This window comes from Anas platyrhynchos, chromosome 1 (genome assembly GCF_047663525.1).
Source record: "Anas platyrhynchos isolate ZD024472 breed Pekin duck chromosome 1, IASCAAS_PekinDuck_T2T, whole genome shotgun sequence".
Classification (NCBI taxonomy): domain Eukaryota; kingdom Metazoa; phylum Chordata; class Aves; order Anseriformes; family Anatidae; genus Anas; species Anas platyrhynchos.
The window spans coordinates 139,858,715-139,877,562 of NC_092587.1; the positions used below are offsets into that span (position 1 = coordinate 139,858,715).

The 18,848-nt window shown below is 36.3% G+C and overlaps 1 protein-coding gene across 9 annotated transcripts in view; it reads right to left on the reverse strand.

Annotated features, from left to right (window-relative positions):
- Positions 1-18,848, reverse strand: part of TSGA10 (testis specific 10) — a 34,929-nt gene that overhangs the window by 6,574 nt on the left and 9,507 nt on the right. For 8 of the 9 annotated variants that reach the window (XM_072030843.1, XM_072030841.1, XM_072030839.1 and 5 more), the window contains 11 exons: positions 18,633-18,710; positions 16,014-16,165; positions 14,609-14,724; positions 9,619-9,773; positions 8,369-8,424; positions 7,967-8,135; positions 5,948-6,058; positions 5,199-5,384; positions 3,275-3,484; positions 762-964; positions 247-351 (listed from right to left, as the gene is read on the reverse strand). In XM_072030843.1, coding sequence (XP_071886944.1) covers positions 247-351; positions 762-964; positions 3,275-3,484; positions 5,199-5,384; positions 5,948-6,058; positions 7,967-8,135; positions 8,369-8,424; positions 9,619-9,773; positions 14,609-14,724; positions 16,014-16,165; positions 18,633-18,710 — 1,541 coding nt within the window. The remainder of the gene's footprint in view (positions 1-246; positions 352-761; positions 965-3,274; positions 3,485-5,198; positions 5,385-5,947; positions 6,059-7,966; positions 8,136-8,368; positions 8,425-9,618; positions 9,774-14,608; positions 14,725-16,013; positions 16,166-18,632; positions 18,711-18,848) is intronic. The other variant, XM_072030868.1, reaches the window with a different exon arrangement.

Below are 18,848 nucleotides of genomic sequence, written 5' to 3' on the forward strand. Positions count from 1 at the left end.
AAATTAGGCCATTCCAGAGGGCAGTTCATCTCAGTATCTCATTCCATTGGCAGACAAGGAATTTTGACAGAATGCATGTTTCACACAAAGTTCAGTGACATCAGTAGCCTCTGAGCACATAGGAGATGTACAGCAAAGCAAACACAAACTTTGCTGTTTATCCTTCTAATTAGTTTAAATCTCAGTACTATATTGTATTTCACCCCAATTAGGTGGAGGAAGCATAATACAAAAACGTGTACTTGCCTTTCAACCCGCTCAGTTCCCAGCTGTCTTCTGGTGATTTCCAGTTCTGACTCTAGCTGCGCTGCTGTATTTTTGAGCTGAGTAAAATCTCGGCTCTGCACAGCACTGTAAAGCCAATATGCTTTAATTAGACAGCAGCTATAACCCTCCAAGTATGGTACCAAATGCAATAATGCAAAATGAAAAGAGCTACACCATGCAGTTGACTCTGTTTTGAGTAAAATATAACACTATATGTTATATTAATATATTAATATAACATATTAATATAACATATTAATATATAACATATAATAATATATGTTATATGTTTAATTAATGTATGTTATATATTTATATATATAAAATATATGGAAACGTCCTTCAGGTTATAGCTGAGGAATTAAAAGCAGATTTTTGGTATATTCTGTTATTAAGGTATCCAAAGTACAAATGGATCTAAATATAAACCATCTATTTATAATTGGGAAGAAGAAAAAAAAAGAAGTACAATATTCTCCTTTTCATTTACTCACAGTTTATTCTCCGCTAAAGAAAGCTGTTCCTTGAGAAGCTGAATTTCAGAGTCTTTTTCTTGCTTTGCTATCTGTGACTGAAATTCTCTCTCACAAATGGACGCAAGCAAAGATTCCAGGTTTTTCAGAGATGCTCTTTCATTTCCAAGTTGTTTTCTCAGCAGCTCTATTTCAGAATAGGAAGACTCACACTCACTCTGCAGCTAAACAAAGATTGTAAAGTTTTAGGTGTACATCTGTTAACCTTACTGGCCATCTGTTAGGGTAACCTTTCTTATAAATAAATAAATAAATAAATCCTGGTATCAGTGACCCAGAAACACCCTTACTCCAAGGTGGTTGATTACTGTTTTATTTGACCTCAATCAAAACCCTGTGTCAGATGTATAAATTCACCCAATGTATATATCTGAACATAAGCATGCTTACTACAGATGACAAACTGCTATGAAATACATGGATCAGTGGGACACACTCTTTATGTGAAAAACATAATTATCAAAGAGAAGGAGGGAAGTTTTACATTTTGTTGAGGGAAGGAATACTGATTAACTATTTTCACGCAGGAGATGACATCCAGATGTCATTTAACCAAACAGTATCTGTATCTCCAGCAGAGTGAGATGACACTGATTTTACTTAACAGAGCATCAAGAAAAATTTAGGAGGGAAGAAGGGAAAATGAATAAAATACAAAATAAGAGATTAAACATCTATTTATCCCCAGGGGAACCTACAAAAGAAGAATACCATAAAACCTACTATGTTTCACTGGAAAGGCAACAAACACAAAAAGAAAAAAAAATCCCAGAGAAAGTGTATCAGGAAAATCTGTATCAATTCAGATAAAGATGCAGAAAATTGCCTGGTTTAATGTTAGTAAGTAAAATAGATGCTATTTTTTCCCCTTATCCATTCATTTTAATATATCTGAGTCCACTTTGGATATTGTAAACACTTTTGTCTCTATTTTCTTCCACCCTATTTTACATTATACTCAATAATGTTCACCCAATGGTTGTGGAAAATCTATGAGCTGAGACACCTCAACAAACAGCCCAACTCTCCAACACTTTCCTCAGAATTTTCAGAGGATAATCATTTTTGTGTTCAAATCAGGACAAGACTGAGAAAACTCAAGTAACAGACCAACAGAAGAAAAAGCATTTTTCATTTCACTAAGCAAAATCCAAACTATATGGTTTTAACAAATTAAAGTGAAAGTTTTCCTTATTCTGAAGATCCATTTTTCCACTAGCTTTCAATCAAAATCTAGTTCCCTTGCCTATAAACCGCTTCAGTTTTAAGAAAAGTTATAAGAAAATAAGTTACAAGAAAAAAAAGTTATAAGAAAATAAATGGTTTTAAAACCACTGGGGGGAAAAAAAAAAACAAAAACAAAAACAAACAAAAAAAAACATTATTCAGCATCAGGTTTAGTTTTGACTTCTGAATATACTTGTGCTGCAATCTAGTAATGTAGCTTTCTCCAATGGACTACCACGTAAAATACGAGCCCTATCTGAGGGTTATACACAGCTGATGAAAGACTACTGTTTGAAAGGTATGAAGAAAATAGTGATAATTTCCCAGGTTCAGAATTTTCACAAAACTCTCCAGTTGCATTTCTGCATTTTTCTCTCCTGAAACTTCTGCTCCTTTCCACACAACCCCAGCAAGCCCCTTCTCTGACAATTTTCCAGAAGGATACTGGAAGACTTAATTGTATTAAATCTCACAAAAGGTTCAGACAAGTGTCATATGCTGGAAACCTTCCCTATCAAATGCACCATAGTGTATTCCAGAACTATACAAAAGACATCTTACAACACATTTGGCTGGAACGAATAACCAAATGTCAAAAAACATCTTTACATAGAAATGGCATAAAAGTTAAAAGAGAATGCTGGAAACCCAAGGAACATGAAATTATCTCAGCTGGAGCAGGGAACAGACAGAACAGCAATAGAACTATGCATAAAATATCTAAATATTCTGAGTATGTATGAACAATTTTTATGAGCTTACCTAAGCTGATTTGTTTATTTTGTGTATCAAATATTAATTTTGTATTTTTTGTAAAAATCAAGGGCAACAGAAATTGATTTTTGAGGAAAAATTAAGGAGAAATTATTATAGAGAGATTGTAACTTCCTAAAACAGCCAAGCACTTTAATGCCCATGTCAAGTTTCTGTGCTAATAAATTACTCCAGATATTCTACTTACTAAGTGATTGGATGTAAAATCCAAGACCTCTGTTGAGAAAACAATCAGTAATTTTAAGTCCTGACTTCTCAGTATTCAAAGTAAAATCCTGCAAAGCGAGCTTTTCAGATAGCACACAGCATCCACCCTCTGAGGAGTAAGTTCCAGAGGTATGCCAAATTAAACATTAAAAAGAGATAATAATGATGAATAGGGATTTCTTTGATCATTCTAGATCTCTAAGTAGCTTGACATTCCTTAAGTACAACAATAACATCAAATTATTTTTCTAATATATTTCACATACCCTTTCTGCCTTCTCTGCTGTGGAAGTTAACTGCTGATTTAATAGTTCTTTGCCTGCATCTAACTTAGCGCAAAGTTCTTGTGTAGATGTGAGGTTTGCAAGTATAGAGACTCTCTCCTGATGGATGATTTTCAGCTCTCCTTCCATTTTCACAAGAGACTTGTGTAAAGTAGAAATCTGAGACTGGTATGCTTCTTCTGTTGCTAAATGCTACAATAAAGCAATATCAGATAATCAAAACTGTACTGCAAAGAAATTATAAAACCACTTCCAAAATCCTACAAAAACATTTCTACACAGCGGTGGTGAATTTTTAAGTGGCAGCAGTAGTTTATTCTGGAATAAACTTTAAAGTTATTTATTTAAAAACCTCCTTTATATAAAACAACTAGAAAAAATATTCTCACTTCTGATAGCAAAACCAGCTACTAACATTTTAAATTATCTTCCTAGGATTCTACTCTTTCTACAGAGCTAATAAGGTTCAAAATTCTGTCATGGGCTCCATTTGATTTCAGGTTAGACCTTCTTATTTTTACAATAAAATGTATTCTTGCATGCAGAAGATCGGCGAATGCTGAAATACTGTCAGTCACATTTATACTGCTGTCACTTGTAAACTCAGGCATAATGAAGAGATGACAGAAGCCACACTAAAAAGTAGTCCACAAACCAGCAGCAGCAGTTCTGACTAGAGACATTTAGAATTTTATGTATTTTAAATTAACATAACCAATTTTTTTCCTGTTTGAAAAATGCCTGTACTTTGCCCAGTCATACCTGACTTGTATTTCCAGTCACTTTTAACCATTTAATTTTCAGTGGGTGGCAGAAAGAGTGTGGAAGGTTGACAAAAGTAAGGGGAGATGTAAGGCACTGACTTCCTTGAAAGATTTCTTACAACTGAGATGAAAAGAGATGATTGTAGGGGGAGTACATCACATTAATTCTAGCTCTGTCTTGCCTAAAAAAAAGCACAAGGGCACTACTAAGCACATCAAGATTTCTTAATAAAAATTAGTTATTTAAGATACACGCCTTACAAACCTGAACATGATATCCATCTGGAATTCTGACTCCATTTGTTGACAGAGTTTTCATGAAGAGGTCTGTTTATTCCTATAATTAATATAAGCCATGTGGGAAGGAGGAAGAAGGATGAAATCTCTACCTGTTTGAGTGCATAAACTAGGACCACCAACCAGATTTGTTATATTAAAAAAAAAAAAAAATCAAAATCTGACACACAGATGTCCTGTGCTGGTTTGCTAATGCTGTGTTCTCTCATCCCTCTTCATGAACAGTTGCAGATCAGTTCCTCTTAAATATGTAATGTGCACAGACAGTCCTCAGTAGCCTATGTGATATTTAGGAAGCAGAGATCCTCTGCAGCAAAAACTGCAGCAACCCCAAACCAGAAGATAGTTTATATGTTCAATAGTTTATATGTTCATAATGTATTTTCAAAGCCATGCTGTGTACTTGCCTTTATGTTCTTCACAATTTCAGGTAGGAAAATGATCTTTGGGACACCTAAAGCACTGGAAAGAGAGTTGAAAAGCTGGAAGCAAGGAAAGCAGGGACAGGAACATAACAGGCGACAAAGAACTAAGTATGTTTCAGGTATGCTGTGGAGTTCCGTGGGAGTTTATATCTTCAACTGATTCCAAATGTGAGAGCTGTTTTATAACTTTTTTCCTTGAAATATGCTTTTTTTATTTTTAAATATTTTTTTCCCAAGTGTGACTAATGGAAGTCTAATTACATTCTTAAGTAAGTTCAAACTCTATACAATTCATTGTAGCAACTATATCTAAAATATGAGTTAAATGTGTTATTACACATAATTTTAAACAGCTGCAAGCTTAAAAATATTGCCAGATCATTTCAAGAGTGAACTACAGAAATAATGATTTCAACTTACTTGCTCTATCTCTGTTTCAAGGGACTTTATTTTCTCTTTCAGCCTGCGGTTCTCAGATTCTGCACTGATTAGTGTCAGCCTAACAGAGCTACAATCTGTTTCTGCTTGACGGCATTTTGCTTCCCAGCTTTCTCCTTGCTCACGTGCTTGGTGGTAATTCTCCAAAAGCTCGCAGTTCTCTCTCTCCTAACACATAAAGCTCATTTTATTATTTCCAGTAAGTTTCACAAACTGAGATATTTGTAGGTTTACGGATATTACATGGCATTGGATGTTCTCTTTCTATAGAGAATTTTGCCATTTAGCAAAAAACATTGGGACACTTCTTAGGAAACAGTGTGTTGTTTCAGGTGATTGCATTTTGACGCTCAAGAAACATCTGTTAAAAACGGCTAAATTAATATTAAAAATATGATGTATAGCAATATGTTCTAGATCTTATTTATTATTTATTACTGTTAATGCCATACAGTAAAAGACAAAAGAGTCACGAGTTCCTGTATAAGTCATTGAACTTTTAAATTTAATAAACACAGAGACATACACACATACATAAAACAGTGAAATACACTTCATTACTTGTATACTGGAAAACCAGCTAAGAAAATGTGTTCAAACTATTAAAAACATATTAACAAAATCTAAATAAGTTCTGGCTAGGAAGAAAACTCTTCCATGGAAACACGTTTATGATTTCAATTTTAGTCAAATTAACAACTTTTACTAACAGGTTTAATCCATGTACTCACTTTAGACTTCAGTTCTCCCTTCAGCCTGACTACGTGTGTGTTTGAATCCTGGGCTTTCAGCTTCATGTCATCAAGCTCATTCTGGTACTTTGCTATTTTTTTATATAGTGCCTGTAAAGAAATATTATTTTCTTTTATAAAGTTAAAGTATACTATTTTAACTTTGAGAAAAAAATCAATGTGTATCTAGAGCCTATGGCTTTATTAAGTAACTTTTTAAAGGATATACAAAATCTAAACCATGTGGATTTCTAGAAACAAAATGTTGCATGTATCAAAAATATTTACCTTCTTTGACTTAAAAATAATACAAAATCTTAATATGAAGAAAATAGTAAATCAGGAAATACTGCAATTAGCTAGAAAAAGATGTTTTATTCAGCATTTAGGTGGTCAGTAAAATAGCCTACCCCATTTAAGGAGCTCCCCCTTTTTTATATGCTATAACCCCTTAAAAATTCCACTTTTGAAAATGCAGAAGACTGAAAAAAAAAACAAACACAAAACAGCAATAAAAAAATCTAAGTGTTTATGTTCTAATAAGGAAAATAAAGTCACAAGTACTAGGAAAGTGCATACAGAAGTTCTGGCAACTACTGCTTGTGAAACAGAAAAGAATGAAAAAAATTGTAGAAAGGTTTCTGAACAAGGCAGTTCCAGAAGCTCTTCCTTCCTTACAAAGTTACAAAGAGTAACTACAAAGTTACTCAGCTGCAAGAAACAGTGTGTGTGAAAAACAAACAAACAAACAAACAAACACTAAGCTATGGAGAAACCCATGTTTCTGTTGTGAAAGGGCTGTGCCTTGCTGAGGAAGGTGCTCTGGAATTGTGTGAGCTTCTCCAGCAAGCCCAAATGAAGATAGGAGGATGCTAATTAAAACACTTTGAATTTCACCTATATTAACAGAAAAACCTTGAGGAACTAATGCAGATTATAGAGGCAAGACCAAAATAATGAGTTAATGATGTGATGCTACCATTTTTGTTTGTTTGTTTCTAAGTTCTACAAGCATGCAGGCACATTGCAAAGAAAACCACGAAGCTTTTAATGGTAGCTAGAAGGAACATGTGGCTTTATTTTTTTTGCCAGCTGACTGTATCAATAACAGAAGGGATTCTGAGAGAAGGCTCTGAACAGTGATTTATTGGAGCCATCACTGTCAGCAATCCATGTTTCTGTTGACACTCACTACCTACCTTTGGTGACTAAAGCATTTCTAGAAGAAGAGAAAGTCAGAAGGTAGGATAGTATATTAAAAGATGAAGATATTCTAAGCAATTGAACAAGGGAGGAGGAGAAAAAGCAAACATCAGGAAACCTAAATGAAGGCAGAAGCTTTAGCAAAAAGAAGAAATAGCAGAGCATTACACAGTGATGACCCACTACAGATACTTAGGTTTATTTCTAGCTTCTTGGAAAACACATTGATGCACAAACATGGTATGTGCATGAGATTACACTTTAGTACGTTAACTAATTTCATTAGTAACTGTATACAAATAAATAACTCATTAGGTAATATAATGTGTTACAATCAAATATTTCCAAAAGCCCCTTTGAAGAACTGTAAGTAGAATCATATTAATAAAATTGTGAAATTTAATAACTGTCATGTGTTAAACTTATTAGTAAATCAAATGTTTTGATATAAGTTTTTACATAAGCTTGTAAGTGCTCTGGGACAGCCAAAGCACAGTATAACAAATACCCATTTTGTCCTTTATAGTACTTTTCCGTGGGAGGAGTGGTTATAACTGCTACAATGTTTGTCATGAAGACCAGAAAGGAAAGCATTAATTAGTTGTTTCTGGAAATAAGCAGCCAAACCATTACACAAGAATAGCTGGTCCTCTTTATACAAGTGACCTAAGCAGTAAGTGAAAAAATTCAGTTTGAAAAACAAGCTTAAAAATTTCATTTGCAGCTTTACCTTTCATAAGGGCCCACTAATTCCATGCACTACAAGAAAAACACCCAAATTTCCTTTGTAATCAAGAGTTCTTTACACAAATATACCTGATTTTCTTCCTCAATATTAGAAAGATGCTCTTGTAACCTGTCATTCTCCTGAGCTAATGATTCTCTGTTCTTGTTAGTCTCTGCAAGTTCTCTGTTGGTGTCTTGTAGCTGTTGACGCAAACTGGTGATATCTTTCTCACTGATACAGAGCGCTTCAGCAGATTTTCTATGCAGCAAATAATAAATATTTCAGGTATCACAATACTGCCCAACCTATTAAAAATGATAGCTTTTCCAATGGTTAAGTTCGCAAGTAATGAAACAAAGCTGTAACATTTTAATATTTAATAGAGTAAAAAAAATACGATGCATACGTTAGCCCATAACTATGATTCACTTTTTGAGTTAATGTTAAACATTAATCAAAATTTAATAATGATCTTGAAATTTTATCCTTACTTTGTGGAATGCTCCAGCTCAGCAATCAGAGTCTTGAAATCTGAAATGGTTTTCTCCTTGAAAAGAAATACAAAATCAATATAAACGCCTCACTGCTATAATTTCCATTTATCCAGTCAGCTGATTAATTTAACTATTTAATGTAAAATGGATTACAGTTTGTACTGTTTAGACAAATATCTTCTGCAGAATATAACCATTTTAATTAAAATTTTTAATCCTTTGTGGTTCTAAAGGTAACATTTGGCTCACATGCCCACACGTAAATGATGTCTTCTATCTATTAGATAAGTCATCACTGTTTCTCTACAATTAATAAACTACCAGTCTGGTAGGTTTTAATTGATAAAATGAGAACTCTGCCACTGTACTTCCATTCAAACAAACAAATGAACAAAAACTAAGACAAATTATATCACTTCGCTCCATTGTCTTTGGATACAGATATCTAAAGGAGTATAAATAGGCTAAGGAAATGTTTTCCACTAGAAACAGAAGAGACATGAGAGACAGACATCTCTTCTCTAAAACAGACACCATTCTACAGTTTACAGTTTTAAAAATGTGTAGTCGTTGCTTATGGCAAGATAATTATAGTCTGCCCTGCAATATCATTTCTTCGATATTTTGTTAAAATCAGTGCAAATTCTTGAGTTAACACTCACAACAGTTATGAAATACCTTATTTAGTTTATCCTAAATCTACCCATTATCCAGTTATCTATCCAGATAACTTAAGCAGAAGAGAGATAACGTTTGTGAACTAGACAGCTTCGTTATACAGATTGAAATCATACTACGCAACAAAACGATGCAATTTATTTAGGTAAACTAGTACTTTAAGTCATAAAGGATATCATTCAGATGCAACATCAATGACGAGAAAAGCAATATTAATTGGCACTGTACCTTTAACATCAGTGAACCCCGAGAAATAATTCAGGCTAAATTTTATGACAAACAAAATACTTGGTTGACTAATTTACCTTTCTCCACTTTAGGAAAGTAATTAAAGCCTCCTGTCTTGATAGGTATAAATTATGCAAAACACCAAACACTGCTCAAACTCACGGCTGCTAAGTTAACACAAGTTTTATTTTTGCCTTGAAACTTAAGCGGAACTAGATCAGTACAGAGTTCTTATTTGTAAATACCAAGTAAGATAGGTGTGATGACCCAACAGATCCTTCCTCTGTTTCATCTCTCATGATACCATAACCCATTCTGACTATTTACATGTTAGAACGTACTTTAATTGTCAGGTTTTCCTCAAAAGTGACAATCTTCTCTCTTTCTTCTTCCACACACTCTTGCAAAGTTTCCTTCTCTTTACCAAGTCGCACAACTGTTTCTTTCAAAGCACAGATCTTCTCTTGCTGCAGAAGACTTTGTTTTGAAAAGTTATCTGAACACAATCAGAAAGGGCTCATTTTTATTAATTCAACCCATTCAAGACAAAAATTCTTTTGATACATTTCAGAAGTGAAAGAACATGGCAAAAGCTCCCCTTCAAGAAAATACCAAAGCGTGCACATTTTCAGAAACACAATCCCACCGATACTTGTAGTACTGCATTCTTCTTTCAAGACCTTAAATTGCATGGCTTAAAAAAAAATAAAAATAAATCTATCTTTAAACAGCAAATGTTGGGATCATTCAAAGCAGCTTTGTTGGGTATTATAAAAATAAATGGCTTAAATAGAGTTACAATAGATAGAAACCATGTGTATGCTGCAGCCTGGAGTGACTGACATGAAGTAAAGGAGATAGATATCCTGATATTAGACAGTTTTTGTGAAACAGTCCTTGATTTAAAAGAACTTTATGTACATGTGTATAAAGTGACTACTTAAAAAAAATCAACATCACTTAAAAATGCAAAGATAATGATGAGGGAAACAATTAATATACTTATTACACAATCGGGTTTGAGAAGAGATCTATCTTCATTCAGCTAACAAAGTGCTCCACGTTACATTTATCTTTAAGAGGTCAGAGAATCAGTTCTTGTATGAGGTACACACGCTGCATTCACAGGGGAGAACTGCACAGATCCTTCTTACAGTGACCTTTACTTCTCATAAAAAGCATGCAGGTTGCAAATTACTCATTAAATTGTCACCATAACTGGGCAAATTGAATGGTACTTTTAAACTACTTCCAGGAGATAAAACAACAGAACTAAAACGATCTGTAGCTTAGTCTTTCAGGGACATCATACTCTAAATTCTGATGGAGCAGCTGATTCTGGAAACCCTTTCCAGGCACATGAAGGACAAGAAAATCTTCAGGAGTAGTCAGCATGAATTTATCGAGAGTAAGTCATGCTTGGTGAACTTGATAAAGCTTCTACAATGAAATGTCTGGCCTGGTAGGTGAGGAGAGAGGTGGATATTGTCTACCTGCACTTCATTAGGGCCATTGACACTGCCCCCCGTAAAATCCTCATGGACAAACTGATGATGTATAGGCTGGATGGGAAGATCATGAGGTGAACTGAAAACTGGCTGAATGGCCAGGCCCAGAGTGTGGTGGTCAGTGGCACAAAGCCTAACTGGAGGCCAGAGACAGACATGGAGCTATGGGAAAGTCCAAAGAAAGGACACAAAGACAAAGGAAGGTCATGGAATGGAACAGACAAGAAAAATCATGGAGCAGATCTTCCTGGAAACTAATTCTAAGGCACATGGAAAATAAGGAGGTGATTGGCGATGTCCAACATAGCTTCACTAAGGGCAGATCATGCCTGATAAATCTGGTGGCCTTCTACAATGGGGTTACAGCATTGGTAGATAGGTAAAGAGCAACTGATACTAACTACCTGGACTTGCGCAAGGCATTTGACACTGTCCCCCATGATACCCTTTCCCCAAAATGGGAGATATGTGGATTTGATGCACGAACCATTCAGTGGGTAAGGAATTGTCTGGATGATGTCACTCAAAGAGTTGCTAAAATCTAAACGAGGACAGATTTAGATTAGGTGTTAGGAAGAAATTCCTTACTGTGAGGGTGGTGAGGCCCTGGCACAGGCTGCCCAGAGAAGCTGTGGGTGCCCCATCCCTGGAGGTGTTCAAGGCCAGCCTGGATGGGGCTTTGGACAACCTGGGCTGGTGGGAGGTGTCCCTGCCCATGGCAGGGGGGTGAAATTAGGTGGCGTCTAAGGTCCCTTCCAACCCAAACCTTTCTATGAAGCATCTCTCTGATGAGGAAAGGCTGACAGAGCTGGGACTGTTCAGCCTAGAGAAGACAAGGCTTGGGGAGGATCTCATCAATGCACATAAATACCTGGAAGTAGGGTGCAAACACACAGGCACCAGGCTCTTCTCAGTGGTATCCAGTGGGCACAAACTGACACACAGGAGGCTCCCTCTGAGCACCAGGAGCACTTCTGTGCTGTGCAGGTAACTGAGCACTGGCACAGGCTGCCCAGAGAGGTGGTGGACTCTCTCTCCTTGGAGATCTTCAAAAGCTGCCTGGAGATGGGCCTGTGCAATGTGCTCTAAGCGGCCCTGTTTGAGCAGGGGGTTTGGCCAGATGACCCCCAGAGGACCCTTCCAACCCTCAACCACTCTGTGATTCTAAGCAAAGTGTTTGTTTTTTTTTTAAACACCATTTCACAGAGAAGGAATGGAGGCCCAAAGATGAATGCACAATGCTGAGTATTTTGGATGCCCAAATTACAACCTGAATTTTCAGTATAGAGTGTTACATGTTCAATACAAACAACCGTGGATTCCTTCCACAGCTGTGTGAAAATTTATGAAAATCGTTAACTGAAGTCTTAAATCAGGTACTCTGAGAATAAGTCATATGTACAGTTAGTGAGCAATTCTGAAAAGTTTGATTGTGCATCACCCCAAAATTCTAAGGTACAGACAGCAATAGTACAAAACACTGCATAACAATATTTAATTATTTTAATAGCATGTGCTTTCTGCAATTACCTGCATTATTCACTGTATTTTCGGCTAAGGAGATCTGATAGACAAGCTTGCTTCACTAGACAACACTGATTACTCCCTACAAAACTGCAAAAGTTGCAGCAAGGCTCCTACAGAAAAACACCACAATAGTGTAAAGACAATACCATAACTTAAAAAAACACCAGGGTTTATTAATTGAGCAGTACAGACAACCTTACGTATGGCATTCCCAACCCTTTAGTGATTGTCTCTGTACCACGTTACCAAATTTGTGTGACAAGTGAAAAGCAGGATTTGAATTCCCATCATGTGTCACATGACATAGACGACAAACCATCAGGGTATGTATTGCCATTTTCTCTGTGGAAGAGCACTGGGCAGAGATGCTTTGCCAAGTTTATTGTTTTGGTAACCAGCAAAGGTAACACGAGGTTTGTGAATTCTGAGCTCCATTCCAGACTCCAAAAGGCAAAAGGTTCTCTAGTGAGGACACATTTTCTTTCCATCCTCGCCAATTCCACCTTTCCAGGAAGATAGGATTAGCAGCTAATCCTTTCTCTTCACAGGTCAGCCCTAAGTCTTAAGGTTTTTCACTGTAAACTCCTTTTCTACCAAACCTAAGTTTCTAAATCCACATTTTCTGCCTCAATCTCCTTTACTTCCAATCTTTGTCCTGCTTTCAGATTTATTGTCCTAAATCTTCTGTATGTATGGCTGCTATTTCCTACGCGTGTCCAACAGCTGCAAGTCCTACCTGTCATCTCTGAACCAGTCAGGCAATTTTAAGGTTCTTCCTAGTCTCTTTAACCACTTAGATACTAGGTCAGTTCACTTGATGTCTTCAATCCTTCTTCATTAATTCCCTTTATTATTTTTCAGTCTGGCTTCTCGCATAGCTCCAGCTTTCCCTGGTGCCACTCTGGTTCTCCACTCCCTTGCTCCCAGTCTGTTTCCCACTTAACAGTCTCCTCTGACAACCCATCCTCCTTGTTGTAAATTCTTGTGCAGCATAATAACCCAACTTTTTGTCTCTCAGCTCTTTATTAGCTTTACTTTTCCCTGTTTCACAAGGAATATGCTGTCTTATCCAAACTGCAGTCTCAGTATCCATTCCTTGTTGATTCTGCAATTAAAATCTCTCAGCTCAGTACCTTCTCTTTCCACACCTACAGTTTAGTTTCTTTCCTTCTAGTCAGCATCTTTGTCTGTTATCCCTGTGGTGACAGGATAATCAAGAGTACAAGAAAGGCAGTTTCCATTAACTTCAGGCTTCTTTGCCCGGACTTGCCTCAGAGTAATGAAAACATCTTTTTGAATCTAGACTGCAACACGGTGATGCCAGATTCTGAAAAGATTCTATTCAGCTTTCAAAAACCTCAATTTTTCTGAGGCTTAAAATATGCTTAATTCAGACACATTTTCTGGGAATGATCTAAAGCACGCAATGACACACAGACTGACACTGCTATCAAACATTAAGACTGTACTTCACTATACCGTGGTCTAGGACTTTTTGAATGAAATATGTGGATTATAGTATGGACAAAATATTATTTCTAGCCTTCTCAGGAGTGGCTTAACCACCTTAGCCAAAGCATTCAAAAATGTAGGTTCACTCTGTTTATTCAAGTGAAATGCTTAAACCCAAATAACTGGAGTTTAAAAGTTTCAAGTAATGGAAAAAAATTAATAGTATCAGATAACACTAACATTAGATACCATTAGCTATAGGTTAGTTTTATTTTCCCTTCACAAATTCACTACTGCAATTAACAATACATCCTGTCATTTGCATCTATAGGAGATAATAAAAGACATAACACGATACAGTTGTTTTTCTGGAAGTGATAACATACTCATTGGGACACTAGGAATAATTACTGTGCCCACCTCTTTACCCCCCATAATATGAAAAAGGCGCAACATAGAATATAGGATATACTCTGTAAAGGATGTTTTCCTGATTATGTCATCTTCCACTGATGCTGAGAGGTACAATCACCACCGTAGTGGTTCACAAATGTAACTGGTAGGCTCAAATACTGCACATTGGTAACAATATACCATGTTCAGGCAACAGCACATGCAGCAACCAAAACTTAGTTGCAAGAGCTTTATTTGTATCATTTTAAAAATGCAAAAACCTTCCAACAATGAAAGAAAAAAGATGTTTTGCACAAAACATTAAAACTAGCAAAAGTATATTTATTTGCATTCAATATTTTTCTTGCAATCCATAAGAAACAAAAGAAAAAGTAGCAATATAACAATTATCCTACTGAATTTTATTAGAAAATATGTATCTGCCACTCACCAATTTTCTCACCCAAAAGTCTAATTTTCTCTTCTGAAAGTTGCATTTCATATTTTTTCTTAATAAGGCTTCTCTGAGTCTCTGAAAGACTCTGTTCTGTCTCTTCATTCAATAAGCTGGAAAAGCAGAAGCATTAAATAGGAGAATTCAGATATTTATATAATGTCTTTTTTTTCCTTTCTGAAATGCCACTAATCTGGCCAAAGTTAAGAAAAACCAAGATTCTTTGGTATATTTTAGACTATTCAGGATATTTTATAAATGTTAACCTTAATCTCTGGACATCAGAGACTGAATACACCTATAAAAAAAATCACAGGAAAGTAAGAACTTTTTACAACAAGGGGAACTAAAAATTTGTCCAAAATGATAAAAATAAAAATCTTTACTTAGGATACAAATTGGAATGCTTGACCTATTTTGCTTGACCAGTTTTTACAATATTCATAAATCTGACATCTTATAAAACAGCAGTAACTCAGGACAGGATTTGTCAAAGGAGTTCACGTTATTTTAGAAACCACAGTATCCTTAGAAAGGTGTTGTGGGCCAGCACAAAATAGCACGCTAACACCCATTGTTCCCAACCATCAAAATCCAACAACAACAACAACAAAAAAAAACAGCAGCTGTGCATCAACTATACCAGTCACTTTTAAGGACACATGGGTTTAGGAAACTAGTTGCCTAACTAAATTACAATTTATTAAATACAAGGAAAGAGCCATAGTATCTTCTGCAGTCTGTTCACTCTGTAGCCTAGTTCAGTCTGTGATCTAGTCCTTATCTCTCTGCAGGGACTTCACAGGTGCTTGATTTTCCCCTCCAGTCACTAAATTATCCTTTTTATTGCACACTCACTACCCTATGCTTTCTTCCCTAACAGCTTCACTTGAGTCTGTCTAGTGCCAGTGTATGTTTCTGAGCACAGTTAGGAACTCCAGTTGAGCAGCAGGCCAAAAACTCAGCACAAGGCTTCAGTTTTATTTCTGCTCTTGAAAAGAATGCAAGACTAAGAAAAAGGTGTTTGAAACTAACTGAACGTGTGACACTCATAACCTTGAAAGTGTTTGTTGTAAAAACAACTAGAAATGAAAATGATTCATTAATATGCAATTCATCAAAAAAAAAAAATCACACTGCAGCTTCTAACAGAAAGCTCTTAATCTAAGTCAGAGTGAATTTTTTACTAATGATGGTTTTCAGCATATTGTAATACCATCAAGCCAACATTTTACATATAAATAAGCAATGAGGAAAACCATTTCATTCCAAAAAGAAGGATGGCTCACAAGAACAGCTATCTTAGATTCTCCTCCCTTTGAGCTAAATAAGAGTTAGGAAAACCAACAGACATTGGCCAGCATTACTCATCAAACTAATGAAATTCTATATTTTTGCTTACCTAAGTGAAGCATATTCAGCTTTCTGGTGGCTCAGCTCATTTTCAGAGTCCAGGGCTCTTCTTGCCAATATTTTCATTTCGGTTTCCAGAGAATCTATGTTCTCTTTCATTAGTGCCATTTTGGACATCTGTTCTAACCGTTCACTATCTAACTAGAAATATAATTAAACATGAATTAAACATGAAAAACTGAAAAAAATCTGATTCACATATATTTTCATATTTTTCTCATATTTATTCAAATTCAAATCTGTATTTAACACAAATCTTTTACCGAAGGAGAAATCTCCAAGTTCCTTGTTTACTCAGGGCTTCCCAGCTTACTAAAGATAGTTGACAAAGAGCTGAAATGTGATTCTCACTACCTTTGATGTACAATCAATTTCCTGTCTTTCAGATCCCTGGGAACATTTTGATTTATTAATGTAAATTTTGGGTTGGTAATTATGTCCTAGGGCAAAAACGTTTGGCACTGATCAGCATTAAAGTTTTCAGTGCAAAATTAGTTAACAGAAGACATTATTATAGTTGTATTAAGGCAGAAATCACTGCTGAAGATACACTACCACCACTGCTGTGTTTAGGCCTCTATTAAGTTATATAGCTATGCTGATATTTGGAAAGAGAAGACACTGCAAAACACCTCCATTAAGCACCACATGACCAAGTGATCACCAGAAGACCTTTAAGCGTGTACCTAGAACATAGAAAGAACTGTTCCAGAAACTCTTGCTTAGGCTCTAGCAAAGCTAGTTTGGAATTTCCAGTTTAAAGGAAGCTGTGCTGGATTATTAAAATGTAATATTGTATATTCTCCTAATATTCAAAGAACTGTCCTTTCAAAATTATTTGAAGCAGCTCTTTTAAAGTAAAAAATTCTCACTTCATCCCTCTCCTTATTTACTGATTCTTTCAGTGCTAATTTCTGTGTTACTATAATCAAAGATCAGACCACTGAAGAGCAAGTCAGTAAGCTCCTGGTGTACAGTACCTTCCTCAATATTAGTGCCATAAATTTCATGTTCAAGTATCATCCTCGAAGGATATTGAATAAACTGAAGAAATAAAACAACATACCTAAAACAAGACTGTTCCTGATATTCACTACATATCATGTGTCAAGTGTGTGATTAAAGCTAATTTACTACTCAGAGGATTCATTACAGATGCATTCGGTTTAATAAGATAATCCCTAGAACTATATTTACAAGCTTGATAGGATTTAAAATGTTGAAGGGGAAAAATTAAAATGAACTATAATTTATAACCACAAGATCTAGGAGAAAGAGGCACTACAGAAATCAATGCTTACCTATTTAAAATCAAGTTCTACCCTCAAGAATTCTATTCATGTTATTTATGCTTTCATTTTCTATTTTACGACCATACATTAGCAAACAACTGAACATATCAGTAATTTAAACCTCATTTATTTGTATAGGAGAGAACAGTATGATTTCATTTTCTTTTGGAGCACTGGGGCTTAGTAAGACACCATCATCAGACAACTGAGGTTGGAATGGACTCCAGGGGTCTCTAGACTGAAGTCTTGCATAAAGTAGTTCTGAGGTCAGGCTTGTCCAGTCAAGTCTTGAAAATCTCCAAGACTGGAGACAGTTTCACTGCCTGACTGGCCTCACTGGGGGGAAAAGTGTTTCCTTGTATTTAGCGTGGACCTTTTCTCGTTTCAGCTTATGGCTATTGTTGCACATCCTTCCACGATGCACTGCTCTGAGAAGTCTCGCTCTGACTTCTTGCTGAGTACTGGCAGCTAGCTCGTAGGTCCCCCTGAAGCCACTTCTGCTCCAGGCTAAGCAAGCCCAGCTGCCCCCAGCCTCCCCTCACAGGGCAAGTGCTCCAGCCCTGGCTATCTTTGGAGCCCTTTGTTGAACTTGCCCCAGTTTGGCAGTGTCTTTCTTGTTCTGGGGAGCAAAACTGCATTCCAGATGTGGTTTAACAAGCACTCAGTAAACGAGCACTCAGCTCATGCACAGCTCACTGTGCACCAAGACCTTCAGGGTCTTCTCAGCAGAGCCGCTCCTAAACCCATCAGTCCCCAGCTCATATTGGTGCCAAGGACTCTTGATCCCAAATTCAGGGCTCAGCATTCATCTTTTTTTCCTAAGTATTTTTCCATAAGGTCCTTGTTGGCCATTCTTCCCAGACATTGGTCCCTGTGGACAACAGCCCTATTCTTGAGCGTATCAACTGTTTTCTCCAATCTGGGGAAATCTGCAGGCTTTACGAGCATATGTTCAGTTGCTTCCTTAAGAGATGAAAAGCTTAAACAGGACAGACCTCAGAACAGACACAAGTGACAATCGACATTACAAGCCCCCAGGCTGAGTGAGACATTAACTCCTGCCTGCTGAGCCTGACCAACCCATCAAATTCTTCCCCACCTAGCTGCCCACCCATCCAGACCACAGTTTCCTAACCTAGATACAAACACACTGTGAGTAACAGTGTCAAAAGCCTTGCTACAGTCTAGGCAAATGACATCTGCTGCTCTCCTCCTGTTATTCCCTGACAGAAGGCAGTCAGGTCAATCCTGCAGGATTAACCCTAAATGTCACCTGTATTACATTTACAATTCTATAAATAATTACTTGTCCTTACATTTTGAATAGTAGTTTCTAGCTCTTCAATTCTCTGCTGCAAATGAGCCTTTTCACTAAATGCAGTCTCTTGGGAAATCTGTGTCAAATAACAATGAAATCACATATAGAACATCAGAGCTCACCACAGAAATGTAATACAATTAATGTATTAAAATAAAAATCTTTAGCAACTTTAATTACAATACTGTGTAATTTTTGCATCAAAATAAGCTTG